Source organism: Saccostrea echinata, unplaced genomic scaffold (assembly GCF_033153115.1).
Source record: "Saccostrea echinata isolate AGI-Se365-2 ecotype Australia unplaced genomic scaffold, CSIRO_AGI_Sech_v1 ptg000016l, whole genome shotgun sequence".
NCBI classification, from domain to species: Eukaryota; Metazoa; Mollusca; class Bivalvia; order Ostreida; family Ostreidae; genus Saccostrea; species Saccostrea echinata.
Genome location: NW_026889765.1, coordinates 21,208,647 through 21,233,302, shown reverse-complemented (window position 1 = coordinate 21,233,302; position 24,656 = coordinate 21,208,647). Strand labels below are relative to the sequence as shown.

General features: G+C 32.9%; 2 protein-coding genes across 2 annotated transcripts in view; one reads left to right on the top strand and one right to left on the bottom strand.

Moving 5' to 3' along the window:
• The window catches only part of LOC133188548 (potassium voltage-gated channel subfamily H member 6-like), a 46,833-nt gene extending 30,587 nt beyond the window's left edge, over nt 1-16,246 (bottom strand). Inside the window, exons 1-2 of the mRNA XM_061324018.1 lie at nt 15,957-16,246; nt 209-439 (exon numbers count right to left, since the gene is read on the bottom strand). Of these exons, the coding sequence (XP_061180002.1) occupies nt 209-439; nt 15,957-16,032 (307 nt within the window). The 5' untranslated portion in view covers nt 16,033-16,246. The remainder of the gene's footprint in view (nt 1-208; nt 440-15,956) is intronic.
• Nucleotides 16,247-22,940: 6,694 nt separating this feature from the next.
• Nucleotides 22,941-23,780, top strand: LOC133188215 (tripartite motif-containing protein 2-like). Its single transcript, XM_061323591.1, has one exon. It carries the CDS (start codon nt 22,941-22,943, stop codon nt 23,778-23,780), a length of 840 nt encoding a protein of 279 aa, XP_061179575.1.
• Nucleotides 23,781-24,656: the final 876 nt, after the last annotated feature.

Here is a 24,656-nt window from a genome sequence, read left to right as displayed (position 1 = left end):
CAATTATATGTATGTTTTGAATAGTAATGACTTATTTTTAGGTTACAGTGATGCACATGCTCACTAAGGAGAGGATGACAGATGAAGTGTCAAAGATCAAATATCTCAATATCCCATCTTAAATATCCTCGACATAAAAATTAATACACTGCAAGTTTACACCTGAGGAAATATATATGAGCTTCATTTTAAGGTAGAATACTCTTACCATCCTTGCGGGTGTACATAACTTCCACCTGCTTTTCTTCTGTCCCACGTAGGGCATCCTTCATCTGTAGTATCGAGTATGTGCTTGTTGTGGGTCCATGTAGAAACTCGCACAAGCAAGATTTCTGCATGACCTCTGCTCGGGAATAACCCGTGAGTTCACAGAATCCATCATTACAGAAGATGATGGGATAAGTCTCAATCTGGGCATTGGCAATCACAAACTTCCTGTCTGGAAAATAAAAGTCAATCTTATTAAAATTAACTCGTACTTAGAGCCAGGGAATATTATTAAAGAATGAAGAACTCCATTTTGTGTTACTATTTTATATACTGTAGATGTCTTATTTTAATTACCCCAGTATATAGAGCTGTAATGATTAATTGCAGTGCACCTGAACCATGATGCACAACAATCTATTCAATTTTCAATTCAACAGCTTTAAATTACGATTTGGTTCATATTTACATTTTTTCTGGAATTAAAAAAACAATCATTAGACTTTTGGTTTTTTGTTCTCTTTACTATTTACAACAGGAAAAGTGGCGAACACCAGTAGTCATAACTCTGATATATATTTTCAAACAAACCTTATATCCTAGCTCACTGCGGAAATATTTTGGCCTGAAAGAAAACTGAAATGCCTCAAAAGGTATAATTTGTTTTCAAGAGATTAAATTTAAGTTGGAAAATACTACATGCAGACACAAGGTGAATCATTTGAAACAAAAACAGAGTACATCTCTACAACAGATGGACGTTTAAAAGTAGAAAATAAAAAACCAGACAGTTTATTTCCAATAAAGGGCCCACAGAGAGGCATGAAAAAGATATAATACATGTAATTAAAATCTTTTTCTATATATATTAATTCTATGTAACACAATGAACATTTATTGCACTACCCTGAGTACCCCTGGGAGTCAGGATTTGAACATGAATCTACACTACTTGAGGTTGCTTCCATATAAATAAGATTAATTATGACTTTGTTGTTCTTGAAAAGATTTTTAAAGATTAATTTTTCCAATATATTCCTAGTATGTAAAACTTTGATGTTCATTGTGCTGCATATGCCATAAAATTTTCACTTATTCTAAATCATCTCCCATGGAAAGAGGATGTGGCCCTTCATTTGAACAAACTTGAATTCCTTTCATCCAAAGATGCTTTGTGGCAAGTTTGTTTGAATTTGGCCCATTACATTATTTTAACTAAAACTATAATTAGAACATTTACTTTTATTCTAATGCTGTTGGAAATTCACATAAATTTGTAGATTCTTTTGCCTATAGTTTTAATTTACACACCATAACAAACATTCCCAAACAAATGCACTCCCTTATATACATTTGTATAGATATTAAATAAAATTCATCATCCCAATAAAGCTTATACGGGGGCTGGAGAAGTACAATCTAGAGGAGAGATATATGGAGGATAAAGATAACTCTCTTCCTTTTCATGAATTAATGTGTGCATGCAGCTTTAAGATATATAAACTTAATTTATGCAAGTCATGGAACAAATAACAATTTCCCCTAGCTCCTTTTCAATTTTCACAGTGCCATATAGCTTGATACTTACTGGAGCACATAGTACAGTACATGGATTTTGTTTTCATATAATTGAATATTGTAGAATGTGGTTAAAACTTTTATGTACTTAAAATTCTTTACATCTGTAATTGCATTTAATCTTTACACTAATTGAGGAAAACCCTTGTTGACCATGTGCCCTAGCTTACAATTATTATTTTTTTTCTGTTATTATAAAAAAAAGTTAAGTAAATAGTTGATCTGGAATTTAGAAAATGGCATTGATCCTTAACAAAATCTTTAGATGTGTAGCTTTTAGCAGAACTGATGATGTGTTCCAAAATGATATAACATTACATTTAATCAATATATTCAAACTACAAGATAATCATCAGAAGCAATTTGCCATAAATCTGTCTCATTCAAGTGTTTGAATGCTGTCAAAAAACAGTAACTTTAGCCCTCTTGAGACAAACACTCTCTTAGACCCTGGCAGATATGAAACAGACTAACTTTGATTGATAGGCATTGATGGACTGAAGTTCCTTTATACTGTCCAATTCATGGCCAGAAACATGCAGATTTATTGTGATATAATAAATGATTTCCATGGAAATGCTTCATCTAAGTACACAGAAATGTTTCATTTTCTCCCCAGTCTGCTCAAACATTATGTCAATTAGACATGCACAGATGAAATATTTTTCTGTATTGATCGATCAGTACAAAATTATTTGTTAAAAAAAATCTCTGCATTAAACAAAATTGGAGCTCATAAGATGCAGCATATTGATATTTCTTTTACTGTAGTTTATTAATATCAGATTCAAGATTCTCAATTTAACTGAAAAAAAAACTTGCATGTAACATTTGGGTGCATCATGAATTGCATGACTCAAATTTTCTTCATTAAACTACATGTACATGTTAATTAAACACAATGCTGTTTTCCATTTACAGAGTCCAGAACTGTCACCCAAAGTCTTATTCTAATCTCAATATAATAAGGCACAAAGAGAGAAAATGTATTTAAAGTTTTACATTTTTAGACATTTCCATATTAAAACAAAATTAAGGAATAATTTTAAACATTGTGGTGCAAATTCATGTTCAATGAATCATCAAGGGAAAAAATACTGCCTTTAATTAAAATAGATTATTTAATACTAAGTACAGTATAACTTGGTTATAAAGAAGTCATTGGTATAACCTCAGATTTGGCTTAATTCCTTCTAAGATTCTTAGTTTATAAATCGATCTGTGTATTATAAAGACTCGTATAGTGAAAAATTTTATGCCAGATTTGTGAATAGTTCGATCATTATAACCATTTCCTTTTAAGTGAGTTCTTTATAATGGAGTTTAACTGTATAACTTTAGATATATAGTATAACTATAGTGATCAGCTTAAAGTTTGTCACTCCTCAGTATTATAGGAATTGAAAGAAAATGGCCTGGCTACATGGAGCTTGACGTGACTATTTGTTTTAGGGGCCCCTACATGTAAGTGACTGTCCTATGGAAATAATTATAAGAACTGACAACCACCCAGTTAGAGATAATCTGAGAGTTAAAAGCTCATGACAGACAGATAAAATGATAAAGTTCTGACATATACTCATTATGGACAGACAGGAGTTCAGACAAATTAGTGTCAGATCAAACAGTTGTGGTCCATTAATATCTAATTGATATACAGTCTAACCTTGTTATCTTGAACTTGATGGGCTAGCTGGTATATTCAAGGATTCTATATAATTATTGAGGTAAAAATACATATAACGAAAAGGTGGATTGGATTACAACTCATTCCCAGTACATTTACCCAGATCAATATACCAATAAGTTCTACTGTTATAAGCATTCTACTACATTTATTGCAAACATCAAAGACACTATTCTCCAGAACTATTCCATCATGTATAATAAAAATTAGTTTTATTATTTTCATGATTTTAGCATGTTTTTTCCTTATGAGATTTGCTTACTCTAAAGGAATCTTACATTACTTAGGAAATTAAATGTCTTTTAGCAGGTCAGAATATATGGGGGCTTATCTACAAAACAATTAAATCCTTCCAACTACGTAAGACTTAAAAAAAACTCCCACTTTTAATTTACGACTTGTATGCATTCTAGAAAAATCAATTTTTCTTGAACATGTTGAAAGAATTATAAGTTACAATTAAATCCAGATGGCAGACTGCAACATGATCATGCAATTTCATCAAATATTTCAACTAATTAATGGGTAATATTTAATTTGGAATATTTAGATATTCCTTAACCTTAATACTTCTTAGAAATATTATTATCCCCCCCCCCTTTATTCAAAGATCCAAAGGCATAAGTTTTTGATCTGTCCATCTATCTATCTGTTTGTCTGCTAATTAAACTTTAACTTTGGCCATAACTTTTTAGTGCATGCTTAGATGTATTCCTTGTGACAACACCTTTCTTTGGGTACCAACATATTTGACCTCTTGATCTTGGAGTATGACCTACCTTTTAAAAACTTCAACCAAATTTTAACTTTAACCGTAACTTTTGTACAGTTGGTGTAATGGTTTTCATAATTTCACATAACATTTTGTGTAATCCTAATTGTGAAAATACCTTTCTTTGGGTACCAACATTTTTGACATCATGAGATTTGAAGAACTCTAACCTTGGCCATAACTTCTGAATGGATAGTGCTAGGACTTCTGTATTTCACATGTTTATAATTCTATGTGACAACAAGGACCGTTCTTAAGTACATGTACTAACATTTCTTTTTTACCTCTTGACCTTTGAGTTTGATCTTAACTTTTGAAAAATCAAGCTTGGCCATACTTTCAAACAGTTGAAGCCAGGCCTGGGTTTTCATATTTCATTTGTAACAAGACCTTTCTTTGGATACCAAGATTTTTTTTTATCTCTCGACCTTGACATTTGACCTACTTTTCAAAAAAATTAACCTTGGCCAAAATTTTTGAAAAGTTGAAGCCAGCTGCAGGCACCATCTGATAGCTTTCACATTTCACATGTATATTCCTTTTGACAAGACCTTTCTTTGGGTATCAACATATATATTTTTTGACCTCAATTAAGACCTTGGAGTTTGACTTACTTTGAAAATTTTTAACTTGACTATAACTTCTAAAAAGTTACAATGCTATGGCAAGATTTTAAAAACTTTAATTTTGTCCATGATTTAGCTGCCAACCAGTGGCATCAGTCTTTTCACAAATACCTCTCGTTTGCTTGTAGCAGTTTTTGTTTTTCATTGGTTTTGGTATAATTTGTGCATGTGTATATTTGTTTTAAAGCCCACTAATACTATAGTAAAATAAACTTATCATAGCAAACTGCTAGGGACTAATATTTCAACATTAAAATTTGTTATATCCATTAATTTCATGATATATAATTTCAGAAAATGAAAATTGTGAATTCATTATAAGCAGCGTTCATCATGCACTGTATGTTTGTTTCTTTACAGTCAATTAAACTCCCCCAACCCACCTTATAATTATAAGCCATTCAGCACGAAAAACTTATTTTCAACAATATTTAGAGCTAATAAACTGTTTGGCTGATTGTTAAATTCACTTTGCAAAACTCTAAAGGGGATACCGCGAGGCAGAAACTGCAACCCTTCAGCCTCTGCAAATTAATTTAGGGTCGTTTGTATGCAGGGGACTCGAGCATTCAAACAATAATTAATCACACCAAATTCAATCAGTTTCCATGGAAACCACTCCAAATTCCAGTAGGATATTAATAAAAGCCAATTTCGCTAGCTATTTTTGTTAACAGCCTGTGTAGAGCAATTCAGGCTTCAATGCTTTAGGATCCTAATGTTAACAAAGTTTAGATTTTTCATGTTAATAGCCTCGATCACCATGATCACTGCTCGCACTATCGTCACTGCTAGACTTGTGCCAGCAACCAAACATTTATATATCACTGTTTTCCCTAAGAACCGGCTACCGGCCAAATTGACCGCTTCAATTGATAAAAAATGCCACTTTGAAATTACTAATAAATCTAAATTTAATTGTTGTAAGGTCCACAGAGATTACCAAAAGCCTGTTAAAATTAATCTCTAACCCTTTACTTTGAAATAAAGGGAAATCACTGTATATATACTGGTACAATATACTTAAAGAGGAAATTTCTTATAATTGAAAGGAGGACAAAGACATTGAAAATGTGAGAGAGAAAAAAACTTTTTCAATTCTTATAAAAGTTGGAATTTCAATTTGACCTGGATAATTTCCTTTTGCGTAAGATTTATCTAATTATTTAGAAATATTCTTGTGCAAAATAATTTTTACTAAGCGACATCAGAAGAAAAACTAAAAGTAACACAATTCAGTTTTGGGAATATTATGGAATTATTCTGAATTAAAGAACCTGAACTATCAAAACCATACATGAAAAAATATAATATATAGTATACACATATCCACTGGCTGTGAGTGGGATAGCTCTTTTATCAAACCCGCGACAGGAAACTATTTTCCGAGGGCTTGCCCAAGGGGAATAGTTCCTGTCAAGGGTTTGATGAAAGTCTCAGCTTTAATTCCTACTCACAGCCAGTGGATAAGCGTTTTATTATACTGATGTGTATCATAATATTTCTGAGGGTTGGATTTACCTGATACAACAGTTCCATAGGAAAACATGAAAGAAAAATAATTATAAAAGTTTTGAACAATTATTTGGAATAAGATACCACTGCTAAAATGAGCTGAAATCCTGATGACGTCACAATGCTACTGAAGTCAGAATGACATCATAAGTCTATAGATAGATTGATTACAGGAAATCAAAATTGGCTGCAAAAATTGCACGAAAATTTTCCGAGGGTGTGGGTAGCAAAAACTGTTACCCGGGCTTTGCTATGCGTGGAAATTTTCAGACTATAAAAGATATCCTAATAATTTTACCTTTTTAACTTTATATAGAAAACATTTTACCAGAAGTATAATAATACAATTTATTATAAAAATTAAAAATAAAAAATTCCTGTAACTTTCTTTGTTATAAGTTGCATATAAAGTAATATATACATGTATATAAACATTCATAAGAAATTACAATAGTTAAAAAAAAAACTAAAAATAATTGAAAAAGCAAATTCAATATCGAACAAACTCCACTGTTTAAAATTCTGATAGTGCATAATAGAGAAAAGTTTAAACAATGTCTATGGTTGAACATTAATTGATAAATAATTTTACTGGTTCATTCAAAACGACTCCATAAGAAAACTAATATGAAATAAGAAAATTTTATAATTGACGGTCTCAAAAATAAAGAAAGAAAAAAAGATCTAGATCCTTGGTAATGACTTTATGTTTCACCAGCTGTTAATTTACCCAACGACAGTGGCGTATACACAAGAAAATTATTGCCCTAACTATTTACACAACTAATAAACTTATGTGCAGACATTTATTTTCCTTTGTGTTAAGTAAATTAATTCGAAGTGGAAAAGTCTATTTATTTATGATGTGAAAAAGTAACTCTGTCTTTGTTTAGTTCGTTATTGAGTGGCTGTATTGTATGTACATGGACACAAAGACCTTGCTCTGGAATTTATGTACTGAAAACTATAAGCACTGAATCATCCATAAATATTACACACAACTCAACCGTCGACAAACATTGGGCTAAGAATTTTCTTAAAACATACCAATTGTTTTGCAAAGAGTTTGTGTACTCATCAAATTGCTCAAAATTAATTTAAATGTCAAAGGCCACGTACAAACTACCTGCTTGTTAACAGCTGGTAAACATTTTTTTTATCTAAAAATACAGTTATTACTGAATAACTGATGACGGCAAATTTATTAACCAAGATTTATTAAAAAAAAAAAAAACAAGACAATTATTTAATAATCAATTAACATGATTAACCAATAGGTAGAATATATTATAACTGCTTGAGACTCAATGAATTTTATGGTGTTTTGGGTTTGGTTTTTTTTTTTAATTGGCTGTTAAAAAAATCAATAAATTAACCAGTGAATAGAATATATTATAACTGCAGGAACTCTTATTTTTTTTCTTCATAGTTGTTACTATAGTTAATGATGAAAATTATCGCTTATTAATAACGGACATACGCAACCAATTTTTTTTTAAACTTTTAAATTAATATTTTCTTATTCTAACAGTTCCAGTAATTGACGCATGCACTTTTTGTGAGATTTTATTATGTTTTGTTATGCTACACACTTCCTCAGTAGCTGATCAATTATCTAGGAAATGCCAACTAAAAGTATGAATTTGTTAAATTTTCCTTAAAACAAACACAAGGATTTTCATCATTTGATCATGTCGATATCTATTTAAGACACTCCTGGTAATGAATGCTGATTTAAATATGTCTAAGAACATCTGATGGTACGTGTACTATATGATTTTAAATTAAGAATATCTTAAAATTGGAAAAATGAGAAAAGTACACTGTAATGTATAATATTACCTGTCAATGTACATTGCTCCAAAGGGGAGTCAAATTTGTATAATCTGAAACATTTTAAACCTTCAAAATTTAAATTAAGGTAATATTTCTCATTCCTCTTTTTACATGTTTACAGTACTGGATTGAGTGGAAGATACAGGAATTATATTTCTACACTTCATAAAATTGGACTGCAATGATCAAAATGACAAAGGGCATTTTACACAGTTGTACCAGTAACCCAAAAGATTTACATGATCTAGTCGTACCCTAGCAGAAAGATTTGTACCTTTAATTCAATGTTGCCAGCTTGAACCAGAGAGATCAAAGCAACAAATTTTCAATCCAAGTTAAATCTTAAGTTTCAAATATTACCATGATTACAGTAATTAACTCACTCGATACAGCACAGTAGATCACTTTGTAATCAGAAGGTCGTTGGTTTAAGACCCGCCTGCGACAAAACTAAGTAGATATAAAATAGGTTGTGCATGTGTCAAGCACTTCGCACTTTGGAGTTAAAGTGCAGGTCCTTTAATGACAATCAGGCCCTGGTCCTGTCAATGATACTGGCATTATGGCCAGCAATCAATCAAACATTTCTGAATACAAACTAGCATTTACACAATTTAATCTCTGCATATATACGTTTATCCCGATATCTCTTTTGTTTATTTTGTAGATAAGAGGACTTTCCTTCCAATTTGTCATAATCCCAGTTAACAACCTGACTGTACACATTATATAGATAATCATGAAAAACCTCTGTCAATGGAAACCGATTGCCAATTTTTCATACCATGTTTTGATCATTACACCAGTCTGCAGGTCGTTGGACCCAAATTATCTGACTAAAGTTTATGGCAGTTACGGACAATAATTGAAAAACCCCTGCATAAACAAATTCATTCATCTTTCCCACACACTACACCTTCTTTCATTTCTGAATGATTGATAGAATGATAGAAATCCACACAAGAAATAACAAATAGAATTTGAAATGATACACTAAACATTTATCATGGTATATACCTACTGTGATTAAGTTTCGTATTAAAAGATGAGCTATTCTATATTGCAATGATATATGCTGCATCTCTGACCACTAGTCTTTATCAGTCAATGTTTTTCAAAAAAATAAGTCTCAAACCAACACAAATTACAGTTGAACTTCAGTTATCTCGAACACAGATATATATATCTTAAATACCATGGATATGTCGAAGTGATTGAGAAGTCCTAACCACCTATTTGTATATGAAGTATTTAACCCATGATTTCTCAGACCCTCGCGCGGATATCTCAAGGTTTTTTCTCGGTCTCACAGAGTTTCAGATAATGAGGTTTGACTGTAGTTATAATATGTTGGAAACGAATGCCTCTTCTTGATGTTCAGGGGCACAAATACTTATGAATTTACTCCAAACAATTAATCATGATCCTGTGACCTAAAAGCACAAGTCTTTTTCATTATTTAGCCAATTGGCACACATACAGTCAAACCTTGATATCATCGACTTGATGGGGCAAAGTAAAAACTTCAAGATATATCTTACATGACTTTATTTGATATTTTTAAATTTCTTTTATATTTGCTATTGAAAGAATGATTACAACACTCTTAATAGTTCTCTGTAATTCTTGACCTGACTCATATCCTACATAAAATCTTATACATGTACCTATATGAATTTATGATCAGTTCCCCTTAAATGATTTGACAAGGCCGTCTTTAAAAAATTGTTTGGTTGCTCTGAGACTCCTGACCGACAGGATAAAAATAGCCCAACTCAAAACTTTTCTTTATCTTCTAGGAAGCAATTATTTTTTTTATGCATTCAGTTTCTGGAAAAAAATATTTTGAAATTTCAGCATCAAAATTGAAACTTTCTGAAAGAAAAAAAATTCTCACCAACCTACCAACCCAATTTTCATCCTAAGTCAAAAAAGGGAAACAAAATCCTTTTAAAGTTGGCCCAACAAATTCAGCTTTTAAATGCACACCGATTCTCCATCCTCCTGATCTAGCTGTTATCTCTCCTTCCTTCTCTTTCTCTCTCTCTCTCAATTGGACCCCACCTTCAAGAAGTTTTGTAAGGTCATATGCTTCATATTCTGATATTACAATCACACCCAGATCTGATAAAGTTTAGTCACACTTGCTTTGTGGAGAGTGGAGACTACTCTAAAACATAGATCGGCATAGAGCTCAACTGATTGTTACCAGGAATTCACTAAAAGAATAAATGTTAATTCTGGTTGATTCTTCGAAATAACATGTCCATAAAGAGACATGGCATCATTATAGAATTACCAAGATAGATCACACACAGTTTCCAGCTGTTACATTGGGGTTTCTCATGTTGCTGACAAATGCATGAAACCAGTGTATATTTAGGAGTTTTTTTTTTTGGTTTTGTAATATTATAAAATATTATAAAATTTACAACTGCAAGCACTTGGCTGAGGAAACAATATATGACACATTTTTCAACGTTTAGGGGTTCTTTGCATCTATTTCTTTCCCAGATTGGTTAGCAAAAAGAAACTATCCTATAAAGAGTAAGTATTGTGTGACTATATATAGGTAAAGGATAGATTCTAGACAACTGTCATAAGATTTGTTATACCTGTACAACCCACAGCTCCCCTAGATGTTATATACATGCTAAAATAAGTCTAATTTATTCAAGAAACAGATTTAATATAAACTACATGTACAGATATACACATCCCTACAACACCCTAAGTCGCCTTAATGTTCAACACATTATATACCAGTTTCATTCTCTACTTAATACATACATATATATCAGTCACAAATCACCCTTAACTTTCATCAAACCACATACACCAATCAAACAAAGCCATTCAATATAAACAATAAATTCATTTGGCTCTTCTCTACAGACCTGTGTCCTGTAGATTTCACTCCCTCTTCAAGTATAACCCCCCCCCCCCCCTTTTCCCTGGATAATCTGGTATTCAATAACCTGAATGGATTACACCTTTAATCCCTTAATTTCTCCCTCTGGCCCAATCTGGTTCAAACTTCACCCACAGAGTACTTCCATGTACTTAATTACCCCCCAACCCCACCCCATATAATCTGATTTTAGTTAAATGGATTTAATGGAATTATACCCTCTCTCCCTCTGGCCCTCACAGTGGCTTTAGGTAAAACCACAATGTTCAGTAATGTACCCTAAAACAAGAACAAACACTAAATTGCTTGGAGGAACAAGGGAAATATTTAAAAAGTCAAATACAAATCAAATCTTTCTGTAATATCCTTGATCAGAGGTTATATATCATCACTTAGCTTTGACCTGAATCTGGTTTTATAAGATTCACCCATAGTGTGCCTTAATTTGGATAATTACATATGTAATAGGTGATTTTTGCCCAAGTTCAAAACAGATCCTTATGTGAAATCTTTGTCCCAAGTGTATCTTCTCTTCCCTTGACTTAAACTAATTCAGTAGCCAAAGATGTCCCCTTGGTAAATCTTCATTGCTGTGACCTTGAATCAAGTTTCTAGTGGGCCAATTTGTATGCAGTACTGTAGAGTCTTGGTAAGCAATTGGACACTAATAATCTGCATGCGAATCACCTTCTGGATGAAATGTCTGGGGAACTTAAGTCTAGTCAACCTGGAAAAAATTTAGCTCCAACCTTGTAGTATTAAATTATTACAACAGAAATTATGAAAAATTTAAATCGAACATATGGCCCTGACTTCTGAGTAAAGGTCTTAAAATTCAAAGCCGGAATTCACAGGCAAGCAGTGCCATCTCATAAGAGTGATATAATCTTGTAACGGAAGTAAAACTACGACAATGAATCAATCTCTTTCTTATAAATTATACTTATTTCTTCTTAGAACCAATTAAAATATAAGGCGCGACAGATATACATATATCACCCTTGATTAATATTATCAATTAATCTGGGCCTTTCCAAGATTTCCTAACTTGAAAAAAAAAATTATCCATAATAATTGTGAAAATATCATTTTCAAATTTTTCCTTGCTAATAACAACGGTAGAAGGATTCAATATTTAAACACTTATGATGTGGTTCTACAGTGTTAATAAATGTCTTTAAATTACTAAAATGAAGAGCACAAATCAAATTTGGATTTTTTTCCCTCCTTTTCGTTTCATAATAATGGAAATAATGTCTCCAATCAATTTTTACTTGTGCTGTAATGTCCTTAAAATGAGGCATTATAAACAAATTACCAGACTTTTGAATTAATCCCTCTAGCACTCATTGACATATAACTATAGTTTAATGCTCTAGATGAACAACAATTGGTTCTATTCCATATACTTTCTCAAATTGATCTACCTGCATCAAAAAATACATTTAAAGACTACATAATAGTTACATTTATATCATATATTTTCACTTCATTACTGATCTTTAGCTGATAATTTAGTTCAAAATCAGAATTTTCTCCTTTATAAGCCAATAACATTTTTGTTTGGTACACAAAGCTCCAGTAATGTTTGACTTTGATGGTTACTTTTTAATCAAAAAAGACCTTGAAAAACTTGACATATAAATTGTTTTGGAAAAGTCATATACATGTATCATGTTACAATTACAAAATTTGTGAAATAGCATCATATTTTTCTGCAATCAAGGACAGATGATACATACAAACTTTTATCAAAAACCTTGAAAAATTAAAAAAAAACCTACTTTTCAGATCAAAAATCTGAATTTACTTAGTATTTAGTCCAATACATAGGCTTGGAAATGACATATCAATAACTAATAAATTGTGAGGAAGTTTACCATATAGGACACTATGAGCCCAAGTATTTGCAAGGTTAAAATGCCCCCCCCCCCCCCCCCCAAAAAAATCAAAGCAACATACTTCCGTGATAAAGTTAAGATATATTCTGATTCAGAGGGAAAATATGGGAAATCTTTCAGCAGACAAGAAATATACAATATAGGTTCCTCTTCTTGACCTCTATATTAACTATAATCACCCACTGAGAGCAATGGGTAAATTGTACATGTTGTATGCAGTGATCTTTACTTTGTCTGACCAGAAAAAAACACCATTGTGTAAAATTTCTGTTTGAAACATATCTTCTTTCTTCAAACACCCTATGGACCCTGCATGGTCCCATCTGGTTCAGTCTCCTACCCGGTTCCATCCATTCCCCCCCCCCCCCCCCCCCCAGCCCCAAAACCTTTTGTACGGTTATGCAGTGTTCCTTGTTCAATTAAGATTCTATATTTAAACATGTGAAATGTCAAGGAATGAGTTTATTTCAATTTTCTACTTTCAATAGACAAAACGTACACGTTGACTTATTTCCCCTTATTTTTCATAGACAAAAAATGACTATTTCACCTCTACTTCCAATAGACAACATGTGTGCATGACTATTTCACTTTAACTTTCAAATATAGATATAAAATGACTATTTCATTTCTACTTCCACAACATGACTATAGTTCCCCTTTACTTACAAATATAGATATAAATTTCACTTCTACTTCCAATAGACAACATCTGCACATGACTATATTCACTTACTTTCGATAGACTTCTCATATGCACCTGATTATCTCACCTTAACTGAATCAAATTTCACATCAACTTCATAGACACAACTATTTCATCTTTGCACCCCAAAAACAGAAAATGTGCACATGACTATTTATCTCAATTTTCAACAGATATACAATAAATATTTAAGGTTCATAAACTCTCTTTTTTACTCATATAAAATGTTTCTTCAATTCTTATGATATTTTCCAATAGAAATGTATATATTTAAGTAAAACACAAACAATAGTATATTTGTTTGCAGGGCAAAATTGGACAAAAAAGACAGACTTCAACTTGAAAAATTCATAAAGGAATAAATGGACATTGATGTCATTAAGAGTTACCTCTCTTATCAGAGTATCGAAGAACCTTAAATATTTCCCCTTCTCTGACCTTCATACAGCCAAACAATACATCAGCCACCCAAATAACCCTGTATCATTATAAATACCAATTTACTACCATACCCCAAGGCACTTGCGATTTAATGAAGCGATGTAGGGGAATTATCTATAACATGAGAAAATACAATGAGATGAAAAACCAGAAATAATAAGGCTGATATCTGAACATATATATAGGATAAATATACATTGCAAAGATTTAATTAGCCTCTTATCTCCGAGAGGAAATGTCAAAAGGGATCAACTCCCAAACTTTCTCTCTAAGATGTGTTTCATCTTATTATATATAGCCTATTGACTTTTATACTTGTACATAAATTTCTTCTCCTTGGCAAAAAAATATCATGCTGTACAAATGTATTTTATATATAGAGTTTAATCAGAGTATGTATTCACTGTTCAATGATACATTTTTTTAAAAATTAAAATTAAATTTCCATATATATTTTCATACATTGTATTTATTATGTATGGAGGAATTACATGAACAATTTTTCATTGCTAGCATTTGGTGAATATACATGTACAGTATATATATCATATATTTGTTTCTAATGGAGCAGATGTTTCTTCAATCTTTCAAATTCTTATTGGAACGTTTTCAGTCCATTTAAGAAATATCCCAGTCTTACTCTCTAAGGGGATGACAATTTTTTTTTTGGGGGGGGGGCCTGCCTATAATTTTTGGGGTGTCAGATATTTTATTTTCATGCCATTTTAGGACAGACTATGTAATTCCAATATTATGAGGGACAGATTATTCATTTTCTTCTTCAAGCTAAAAGAAAAAAATGCCCAAGTCCAGAAGTTCCAGGCGCGGATCCAGGAATTGAAGTTAGGGGGGGCGCAGAAAGTAGGCAGGGGGTCTGGGGGCCGTCTTGAGGCCCCCAGTGGGTCCAGGGTGAAGCCCTGGTGGGGGCCCAGGGGGCGAAGCCCCCGGAAGCTCCTGGATTCTAGACATTTTGTAGGGTAAAAATGAGGTCTACCAAGTACACATTTTTACATTTTCTTGGTGAAACTATGATTTACGCTAACTTTGACAGTTTTGGGGGGGGGGGGGCGCGCCGGGTGCGCCCCCCCCCCTTAAATCCGCCACTGAGTTCTGTGTGTGTATGTGTAGGGGAGGGGGGGGGGTAGATAAGGACAGATTATTTTGTTCCCAGTTGAGGACAATATATCAGCAACATTTTTATGTCTTTGTCCAACATTAGCATTGTCATTTTTTTCTTCCCAATTAAGGACTTTTTCATTATCTAATGTTATTATCAAGGCCAGAATGATAACTTCTAAAATCTGCCAGCCCATTATAAATTGTGATATCAAAAAAGGTTATTAAAAAAAAATCGGGGAAAGAAAAAAAAACCTTTCTTGATAACATTGGATCCGATACGGCGACATTAATTATGTCTAGAGTCTGATATATTACGTAATAACAGATTGTCAACTTTCAATTTCTATACTCATCTAAACAGACAAATAAATAGAATATTTAAATGTTATTTATTATGTTATATATCGCCGACGTTGTATTTTAAATACTCAAAGATCCACTCCTATAAAATTTTAAAATGTACCGTACCTGCATTTTGAACGTAAGTAATGAATAAATACCGGAATGTATACAACGTAAAAAGCGATGCTCATACCACACACAATTCTGGTGGTTTCCAAACGTCACATGTGCCCTCGTCACTCGTGACAATACAAGTGACACTTCTTCCCGCCTGAAACGTGAATGGTAAGTCTAAACTACTAAACCGTAACTTACTTTGACCATCAAATTTCCGGATTATCGTGTCAATGAAGATGTTCGGTGGGGCCACATGACCTCTCCGCACAGGCATTTTCTAATTGTCCTTGAAACCACACACCACAATCGTCACCACAAAAAACAAAGAGAAAAAAAATCGCGTTTTTATCCCATTCTCAATGACTCAGAAATGTGTTACAAACAGAAGGTGCTGATAGTTTCTGTTCACGAGTTGATGTGTTTACTAAATGTAAATCGACCAATAAAAATGCACTAAAAAATTCTCCACGAGAGGATTTCACATTACACACTTCCCGGGCGGGGGTGGGTTGCGCCTGTGTATATAGATCCTTTGGAGGGAATCAGAAGCCTGGGTTGCACGCGGCCTGTGAGGTTATTTCCCCCCTAACTATGGTGAACTATCGTGTTTCTACACCAGACTCTGTAGCAGAATAAGTTTGTTTTGTAAAGGGAGATATCGATCTCCATAGAGCGACTTCCGATCGATGAACGAACACCAGCTCTTCTGTGTACAGCATGCGGCTCCTCTCTCTCTCTCTCTCTCTCTCTCTCTCTCTCTATTATGCCACTGTTAGTTTCTGTGTCAAAACATGGTACATGTAACACAATCTTCAACTTATTTTAGAATTTACACTTTTCAATAATGTCAGAGCGCCCCGTAAGTGCACATGTACATAATTACATTTTCAGTGATCTAAATATATATATTGTATAAAATTGATATTTTTACAGACAAGGGCAGTCGGGGTGTCCGGAACCCCCACTATTTTTTTTTTTCAGAGTTACATGTATTATATTGTGAAATTAAGAATTTTACGTTTCAGAGTTAATGAAAGATGTATAATTATTCATGCAGAGTCATTAGTTCTTTATCTTTTGCGTCAGTTTACGGACATATATTAATTTGTTTTGAATTTCAACAAGAAGACATCTATTTCATAGAATGAAATTCAATGTCTTTTTTTTTTTTTTTTTTTTTTTTTTGGTGAATTTATTTCACCAGTAAAACAGGGTTTTCTTTTATTTTCATTCGTTCTCCACACTCGCGAAAAAAAATCTGTCATTTGACTCCTGTGTCGTGAAATAAATCCCATATGCAACAGGGCGGAGCTATATAGGGGGTGTTCGATGTGAAAGTAAATAAGACAATGTTTTTTTTTTTTTCATTATTTGGTGGGTTGCAATGAGGCTCTCAGTGTGAGTCTATGACGAAGCCCTGTTGGGATTCCTGGTGGGAAGAAAGTGGTGGGTTTAAACCCTGCAAGCTGGTGAATTTTCAACTTGAATAATTAATAATTCAGTATAAAAGCGTTTTTTCTGATGTGTTGATTATTTTTTCATCCAACGATCGAGTTTTGTGCTTTATATATATCCTATATATACAATATTGTCACAATATATGTAAAATGTTATAAAAAATAGTCGTAAGCTAAAGTTCCGCTTGTATATTTTCTAAATTCATTTTAGTGTGTTATGCACGTATTCTCATGTTTGGAATCTCACATCTTTTTTTTTTTTTTTTAAATACTGTATTAACTGATAATCATCGCTAAGTTGTAGATATCGTATGTACATGTATTACATGTTTTAACAATTAATCACCACATTACTGTATGTAAATTATAAGAATGAGATGTATATATTGCCACGACATCTATAAGTCTTTTTTTTAATAGACTTTTTTTACAACGTAAAAGTACATGTAATTGCGTACTTGGTACGCACATGTATATACAGCTGTTGATAGAATGCACGTCTGATACACGTACTTAACCACGCACCAAAAAAAAAAAAAAAAAAAAAAAAAAAAAAAAAAAAACCTGATTACGTCACAAACCCCCTTGAAATTTTTTAGAGTTATCAAAATTTCCATTGTAAAGCAGCAACAACCAAAAAAAAACTTAATGTAAATACCCCAGAAACATCATGCGTATACGGATCAAATTATGCGGAGAGGAATATTCATGCATGTACATTTATAAGGAAGGCAATTAGTTAAGAGAAGTGTGCCTACCCCCCCCCCCCCAGTAAATAATCAAATCCGTTAAGTAGATCATATTCTGAGGGTAAATCAAAGGTGCTTGAATCTATTTTTGGGAAAGTATCCCCTCTAACAAGATGTAAATGTTTGATTTTTTAATGGCCTGAGTGTAATGTATATCCGATATAATATCCTAAAAAATGAAATTAAAAAAATCAATACATTTCTTTAAAATTCTTCTATCCAATGTTCAAGGGGTCGCGAAAGCAACTTTATTTTCTGAAACTGACTTTGGATATTCCAGAGTATTTGGATATTTAAGAGTATTTCACTATGTGAAATATGGAGATAACGAACAGTATTCAAGCTCAAAATCCATTAAAACAATACAAATCGGGAGCAGAGCAAACACAGACCTTCAAATACATAAAGGTGGGAACAGGTGCCACGCAGGAGTGAGCATCCCCTGCCAACCAGTCACACCCGCCGTGTGCTCCTTGTCATGATCGGGAAATTACGGAAAAATCCGTCGACAATTCAATGTGTAAATAATGGCCTAACAATCAGTATGAAAAACATAGTCAGCATTTGACTTATAATAGTGATGTACCGATTAATCGATTAAATCGATTATCTAATCGAAATGGTCCTCGATTATAGATAATCGATTATAATTTTGATAATCGATTACTTGAAATATTAGTTAAAAGCAAATTATTTGATTTTTGATTCATTCTTCTTTGAATTTAACTAAATCCTAAATAATTATCTAATAAATGAATCCAATGATACAAAATATATCAAAAATGTATTCTAAAAATCACTCAGAATTTTTACCCAATTATTTTTCATTCAAAAATGAACAATTTTTTTTTATTAGAATTCGATCGATTATTGATCGATTATAGTGCATCCGATTATTCCGATATCGATTATGAAAAAAAATTCCAATTTCCCATCACTAACTTATAATGATAGATTGTATTTGCTTACAAGGTCATTGTATCGACCATAGAACTTACGAAATGATGACTTAAAGACTGCTGATATTCTTGTTTCATCAATTTGTTTGTCAATAACTTACAGTGTACCTCGTTTTAGAAATTGTTCATACGTAGAGCATGCTCTTGCGTATCGATGTACACCACATGTGCAGGTGACAAGGGTATATATTGCTACATAACTCAGCATAAGTACATGTAAGGGAAGTTGACGATCGCAAAGTTAAAGTTATTGCGTTTATCATAAAGCTTGGTTGTTAGATTCCCATTAACGTCTATTTCTGGTAAAATATCCATATACATGTATGAAACAGATGTGCCAGACTCTGTGCGACGTGGTATCTTTTATTTCAAGCTCACTGGGATATATTGTGTCGACTTATGAATGGAAATAACTATTGTTAATTAATAATACGTCGTTGATATATCTAAATTAAATGAAGACTATACAATCTAGTAACTTGAATGCCTGTAAATGTCACATAATTTTCAAACATGGGTAATTAACTACAATGGAAAAATGACCAATGCGCCATACAATTTAAAACACCCATTTCTATAATACACGCGCAGAAGGGCAAATTTACACTTTACATGATTGTATATCTAACATCGAAAAGTACAAAACTCTGGAAAAAAGCATATATATATATATATATATATATATATATATATATATATATATATATATATATATATATATATATATATATATATATATATATATATATATATATATATATATATATACACACACACACACAAATTAGACATGACCTTTCGTACAGAATAATTAACAGAGGAAGCTGATTCATAACTAACATCGAAAATATTTTTGATATGAAATCTTTCATGCAGAAATTATTTAATCAAATTAACCGGAGAATTTTTTGCTTATCACTGTATCCCTTCCCCGGATAAAACAAATGCTTATCGATTAAATATTAGCATCGCTTGTGGCAATGTATTATACTATTAAACAAGATTTAAAAAAAAAAAAAGATCTATAAAGCAAGAAATTAATAGTTGTTAAACATGCATAATCATTTCCCTACTGCATTGCCCACATCAAATTGAATAATATATAATGAAACATTTGGATCTTGCAATATTAACTGCATACCCACCTTATCCATTGTACATGTACTTGAATTTCATAGGCGTCGGAAGCAAATTGAAAGTCGGGGGGGGGGGGGCTAACCCAACAAAAAAGGTAAGCCCCAATTTTCAATGCCTATATTATGGCTATCTTTGCAAAAAAAGTGGGGAGGGGGGCTAAGCCCCCCCCCCCCTCCACCTCACCCCCTGGTTCCGACGCCTATGAATTTTAAAACTAGATGGTCTAGATCTGTCACTTTAATCGACCTACACGAGTTTATTTATATAAATGTACAAGGTGCAAGCGGGATAACTCTTGCTAAAATGTGTTTGTTAGTTACTGACGAACATAATCTGTTTCCTGAAACGAGACAGCAAGAAGATTCAATGAAGGATACTTCACTTCACTCATCAAGGTTTGTTGACGGGGGAGGGGGCGTCGCCCACACTCCTGAAATTTGCCGGAGGATTAGAAAGAGTAACGCATTTTGACTGATATTAATACAATGTATGCTTGTACAATGGATACCTAATTATTTGTCATAAACATTTGAGTTAATGCGATACTCTCTCTGTCTCTCTCCCTCTCAGCTCATAGATATATATATATATCATAAACGGAAACAATCAAACTGTAATCTAATACCGTGGTAGCCTTTGTCAGCAAAATCAATAACTATTTCCATTTGACGCGACAGACTAAATATAACAAGAATTTAAGACAGTAAGCTCGGAGTCTTTTAAATATAATATTTTAAATAAGTCCACATAAAGTTGTTTCAAAATGTATTTTGTTAACTCTTCTGGTCAAGGAAATAGAACTTCCGTATTTGGAACATTTCATTTGCCTGTCTATCTGTCTGTCAGTTATACTTTTAGAATGCAACTCTTAAACAAATGCCACGTAATCCATTCTTAGAGGTCTGATTTAAGTGAGGTGAAGTAAGCTTGGTAGGGACTATAAAAGTTTTGATTTTTATGAACAGAATATTTTCTGTTTAATTCTACCAAAAATTGTTTTAACATCAGGATACACAAGTACTACATGTACAGTTCCATCGGTTTTAATTTCATGGAATGGCGTTGGTATACTTTTTGAATATGTTATTAATGTACTTTAGTATGTACTTTAGTAATCTGAAAACACACTGTATTTTTTCATTTTGTATGTAACATGTTTGTATGCCAACATGTTTGGTGAATCAATAAATAAATTGAATTAAAAGCCCTGTTCACAATCGCCCATTTACACATGGTAAGGAAATTTTACGTACTTTTACACAAATTTGCACCTAAGTGCATGTTTTGTAAACGCGAATGGGGGGGGGGGGGGGGGGGCAAGATAGATGTATTTACTCCTAATGCAAAATTTACATCCATCCAATCTACATGCAAATTAACTTTTGCATATGATTAATTTTTTTCCAGTTGAATTTTCAGTCTTACGAACCCGTTGCAAAATTTATACATGTATATAGAATACAAACCTCAAAAAAATTACAATATGTCCTATATTAGACATTAGTAATGACATGTCGTGTAAATAAATCTAAAAATAGTCTAAGTAGCAATTGAACTAGAAATGGAAATTGAGGAGAACAGGAATTGCATAGATTCTAGTAGATAAAAAATAAATAAAAAAACAAAAACAAAAACAAAAAATAAATGTTCCTACATGTACATGTATATATTAGAACATGGGGAAAACTTGGAGGTGAGGAATTAGAAAATCTAAACACACAGTAAAGCATGATAACAGTGAAGACTCTTATAACGAATTCACACTTACATTGAAGTGCATTGCTTTCATTCCGTGTAACTTTAAATTATTATGAACTTGGGTCTGACGACACGGTGCTCGAATATCTGTTTTGTATCTCTTCACAGTATACAACAAATTAATCATAATTATCATTATTTTGTAATTTTTAAACTGTTTTCAAAATGTCTAAGTAGATAAAGACACCAAAAAATTATGATATTGGAAATACTAGTGATTTCCAATGGGTTTATATTAAGGAAATAACATTCCTTGGTATCTTGCACAAATGTCTGGTAAGGTACATTAATTTTTTTTTTTTTTTTTTTTTTTTTTTTTGTGAGGAAACTTGTTAAGGCAGCAATACTAGCACTTCAGAGTCATTACTCTTAACACAAAATTATTGGCATAACTTACATTTGCACTAGACAAATTCTTGAAAATTGGAGAACTAAGTCTTAGAAAATTTAAAACCGAAAAATATGAAAGTAGCATTAACCAGATTTTAAATACATGTGTCATGTCAAACACATTGACATGTGAAGATAACGAATAATCATTCACAGAAGTGTAATACATATTGTGAGCAGGGCAAACACGGACCTCTGAAAACAGAGGTTGGATTAAGTGCCATAAAGGAGTAAGCATCCCCTCTCGACCGGTCACACCCACCTTGTGTCCCTGGTCATGGTCGCAGGAATGAAAAAGAATACTGTTAAATGTTAAAACGTCATCTCAATGTCGAATTGAAGGCCACAGCATGAGACCTTCTTTACATGTAAATGTGTCTGTATAAATTCTGCTTCATGTGAATACCAAATATAGGTGTGCTTATAACGGCTCACAATTAGACCCATAGAAATTCCAACAGATTGATGGAAGATCTGGTCTCCAAAAACTATATTGATATTGACAATGAGAAACTCAAGCAACTTTTTGATATCAACCTAGAGAATTTGTGTACAGAATCAGAATGTTTTTTTTTAACAAAATGACCAGTGACAATGATCACTTTCTAATTTTGGTTTTTGTAGATTTTGGTTCTAGGCAACTTTAATATACTGGCACGCATATGAACACTCTGTTGCAAGGTGATTTCCCTGGTCAAAAAGAATCTTGTATACCTTTGTCCAAGAAACGCAATGTTGAAACTATTACCGGAAGTCGTGTTGGAAAAGTCTATTCCAGTGCCTGGAATCAAGTACTCGTCCCACATCACGATTCTCTCATCAGATCGGCTCTGGGTCAGCGATGATTTTTCAAAGCTTGTTTTGGCTGACCAATCAGGTACCTTGCTTCACACAATCTCTGACGTCAGCAACAAAGGCCACGGGATCCACACCGTGACATCATCCGGAGACCTTCTTTATCTAGACATTGGAAACAACATATGCCGTCTGTCAAGCGATGGCAAAAGTAAGACGGTACTGTTTAGTATTAAAGAGCCGTTAACTCCATGGTGTATCTACAACTCTCCATCCAATGGCGATCTGTTGGTAGGGATGAAGACAGCGGGTACTCTGAATTCGAAGGTCTCGCGATTCAACAGTGCTGGAAAAGAACTCACTGTCTTTAAACAGCAAGACTCCAAAAACAAACCCCTATTTGGTATCCCTCATTATATCACAGAAAATAAGAACGGTGATGTCATCATTTCTGACATTAAGACGGCCATAGTTGCAATGACACGTGACGGAGATTTTAGATTTTCTTACAGAGGACCACCTTTCCGTTACAGACGTTTGCTTGCAAGGGCAGTCTGCACGGATGCTCTTTCTAACATCATCGTTAATTGTGCTACAACTGGGTCAGTACAAATCATCGACAAAGACGGGAAATTCCTTGCACTGTTGTTAGAGCCGGCAGAAACCGGCTTGAATTTGATTCCATACGGACTTGCGTATGACACCGAAAACAACTTGTTGATTATTGGATCACAATCCGGAAATAATTTATCCGTTTATAAACATTTACAGAAGTAGTGTTACCTATCTTCAAACATTAGAATCTTTCGCAGGAGGATAAAACGTACGCTCAACTAGGACATCGGGTCACCCGCAAATAGTTCGTCATTTTGCGTAGTAATAAAACATTATATGAACTCTTCAGGCATTAAAGGCACAAAAGTAAATTCATCTGTATCAATATGGTGACCCTAGGTCACCCTATATTTTGATTAATTATTTAAAAAAACAGTTTTCTCTGTCTTACTCCAATACAATTATATTAATAACTTTATATAGATCTTTCTAATAGATTAACAGAGACCTGAAGGTATTGTTTTAAACATTAAAACATGACAACAAGTTGATGTCATAATTAAGGCTCGGTGTCGGACCCCCCCCCCCCCCTTCACAAATGTTTCACTGGTTAACTTTATCAAACAATACATGTGTTATTATCAGCAGTTTGAGAACCAATGTCTTTGTTACCGTGTTAAAAATTGCACATAGGGAAATTGAGACTTTTTCTTCATTCGTTCAGTCATAGACCTAAAGTGTTCAATTTAGGTCAATGGTTCAGTATTATCATCAGTCATCTACGATACTTAACTCTGCTTAACTAAAAGACAACGAAAAAAAAATAAAGGCAAAAAGAATGAAAATATTTCTTTCACTCTATAATTTATCCTATTTTACATCTGTTCCAATAGAAAAAGGAAAATCCACAGACTTTAAGAACTTTAAATGAGAATAAAATTAAGTCCAAATTTAGTTTTAATATCCTGAATTTGTTTTCAAATTAACTGATTTTCAACTACAAATTCAAATAAAAAGGTTGAGATACCAAACAGAGATTGATCTAAAAAATCCTATTAACAAAGGAATTTGAAAACAAAGTATAAAACACAGATTCCT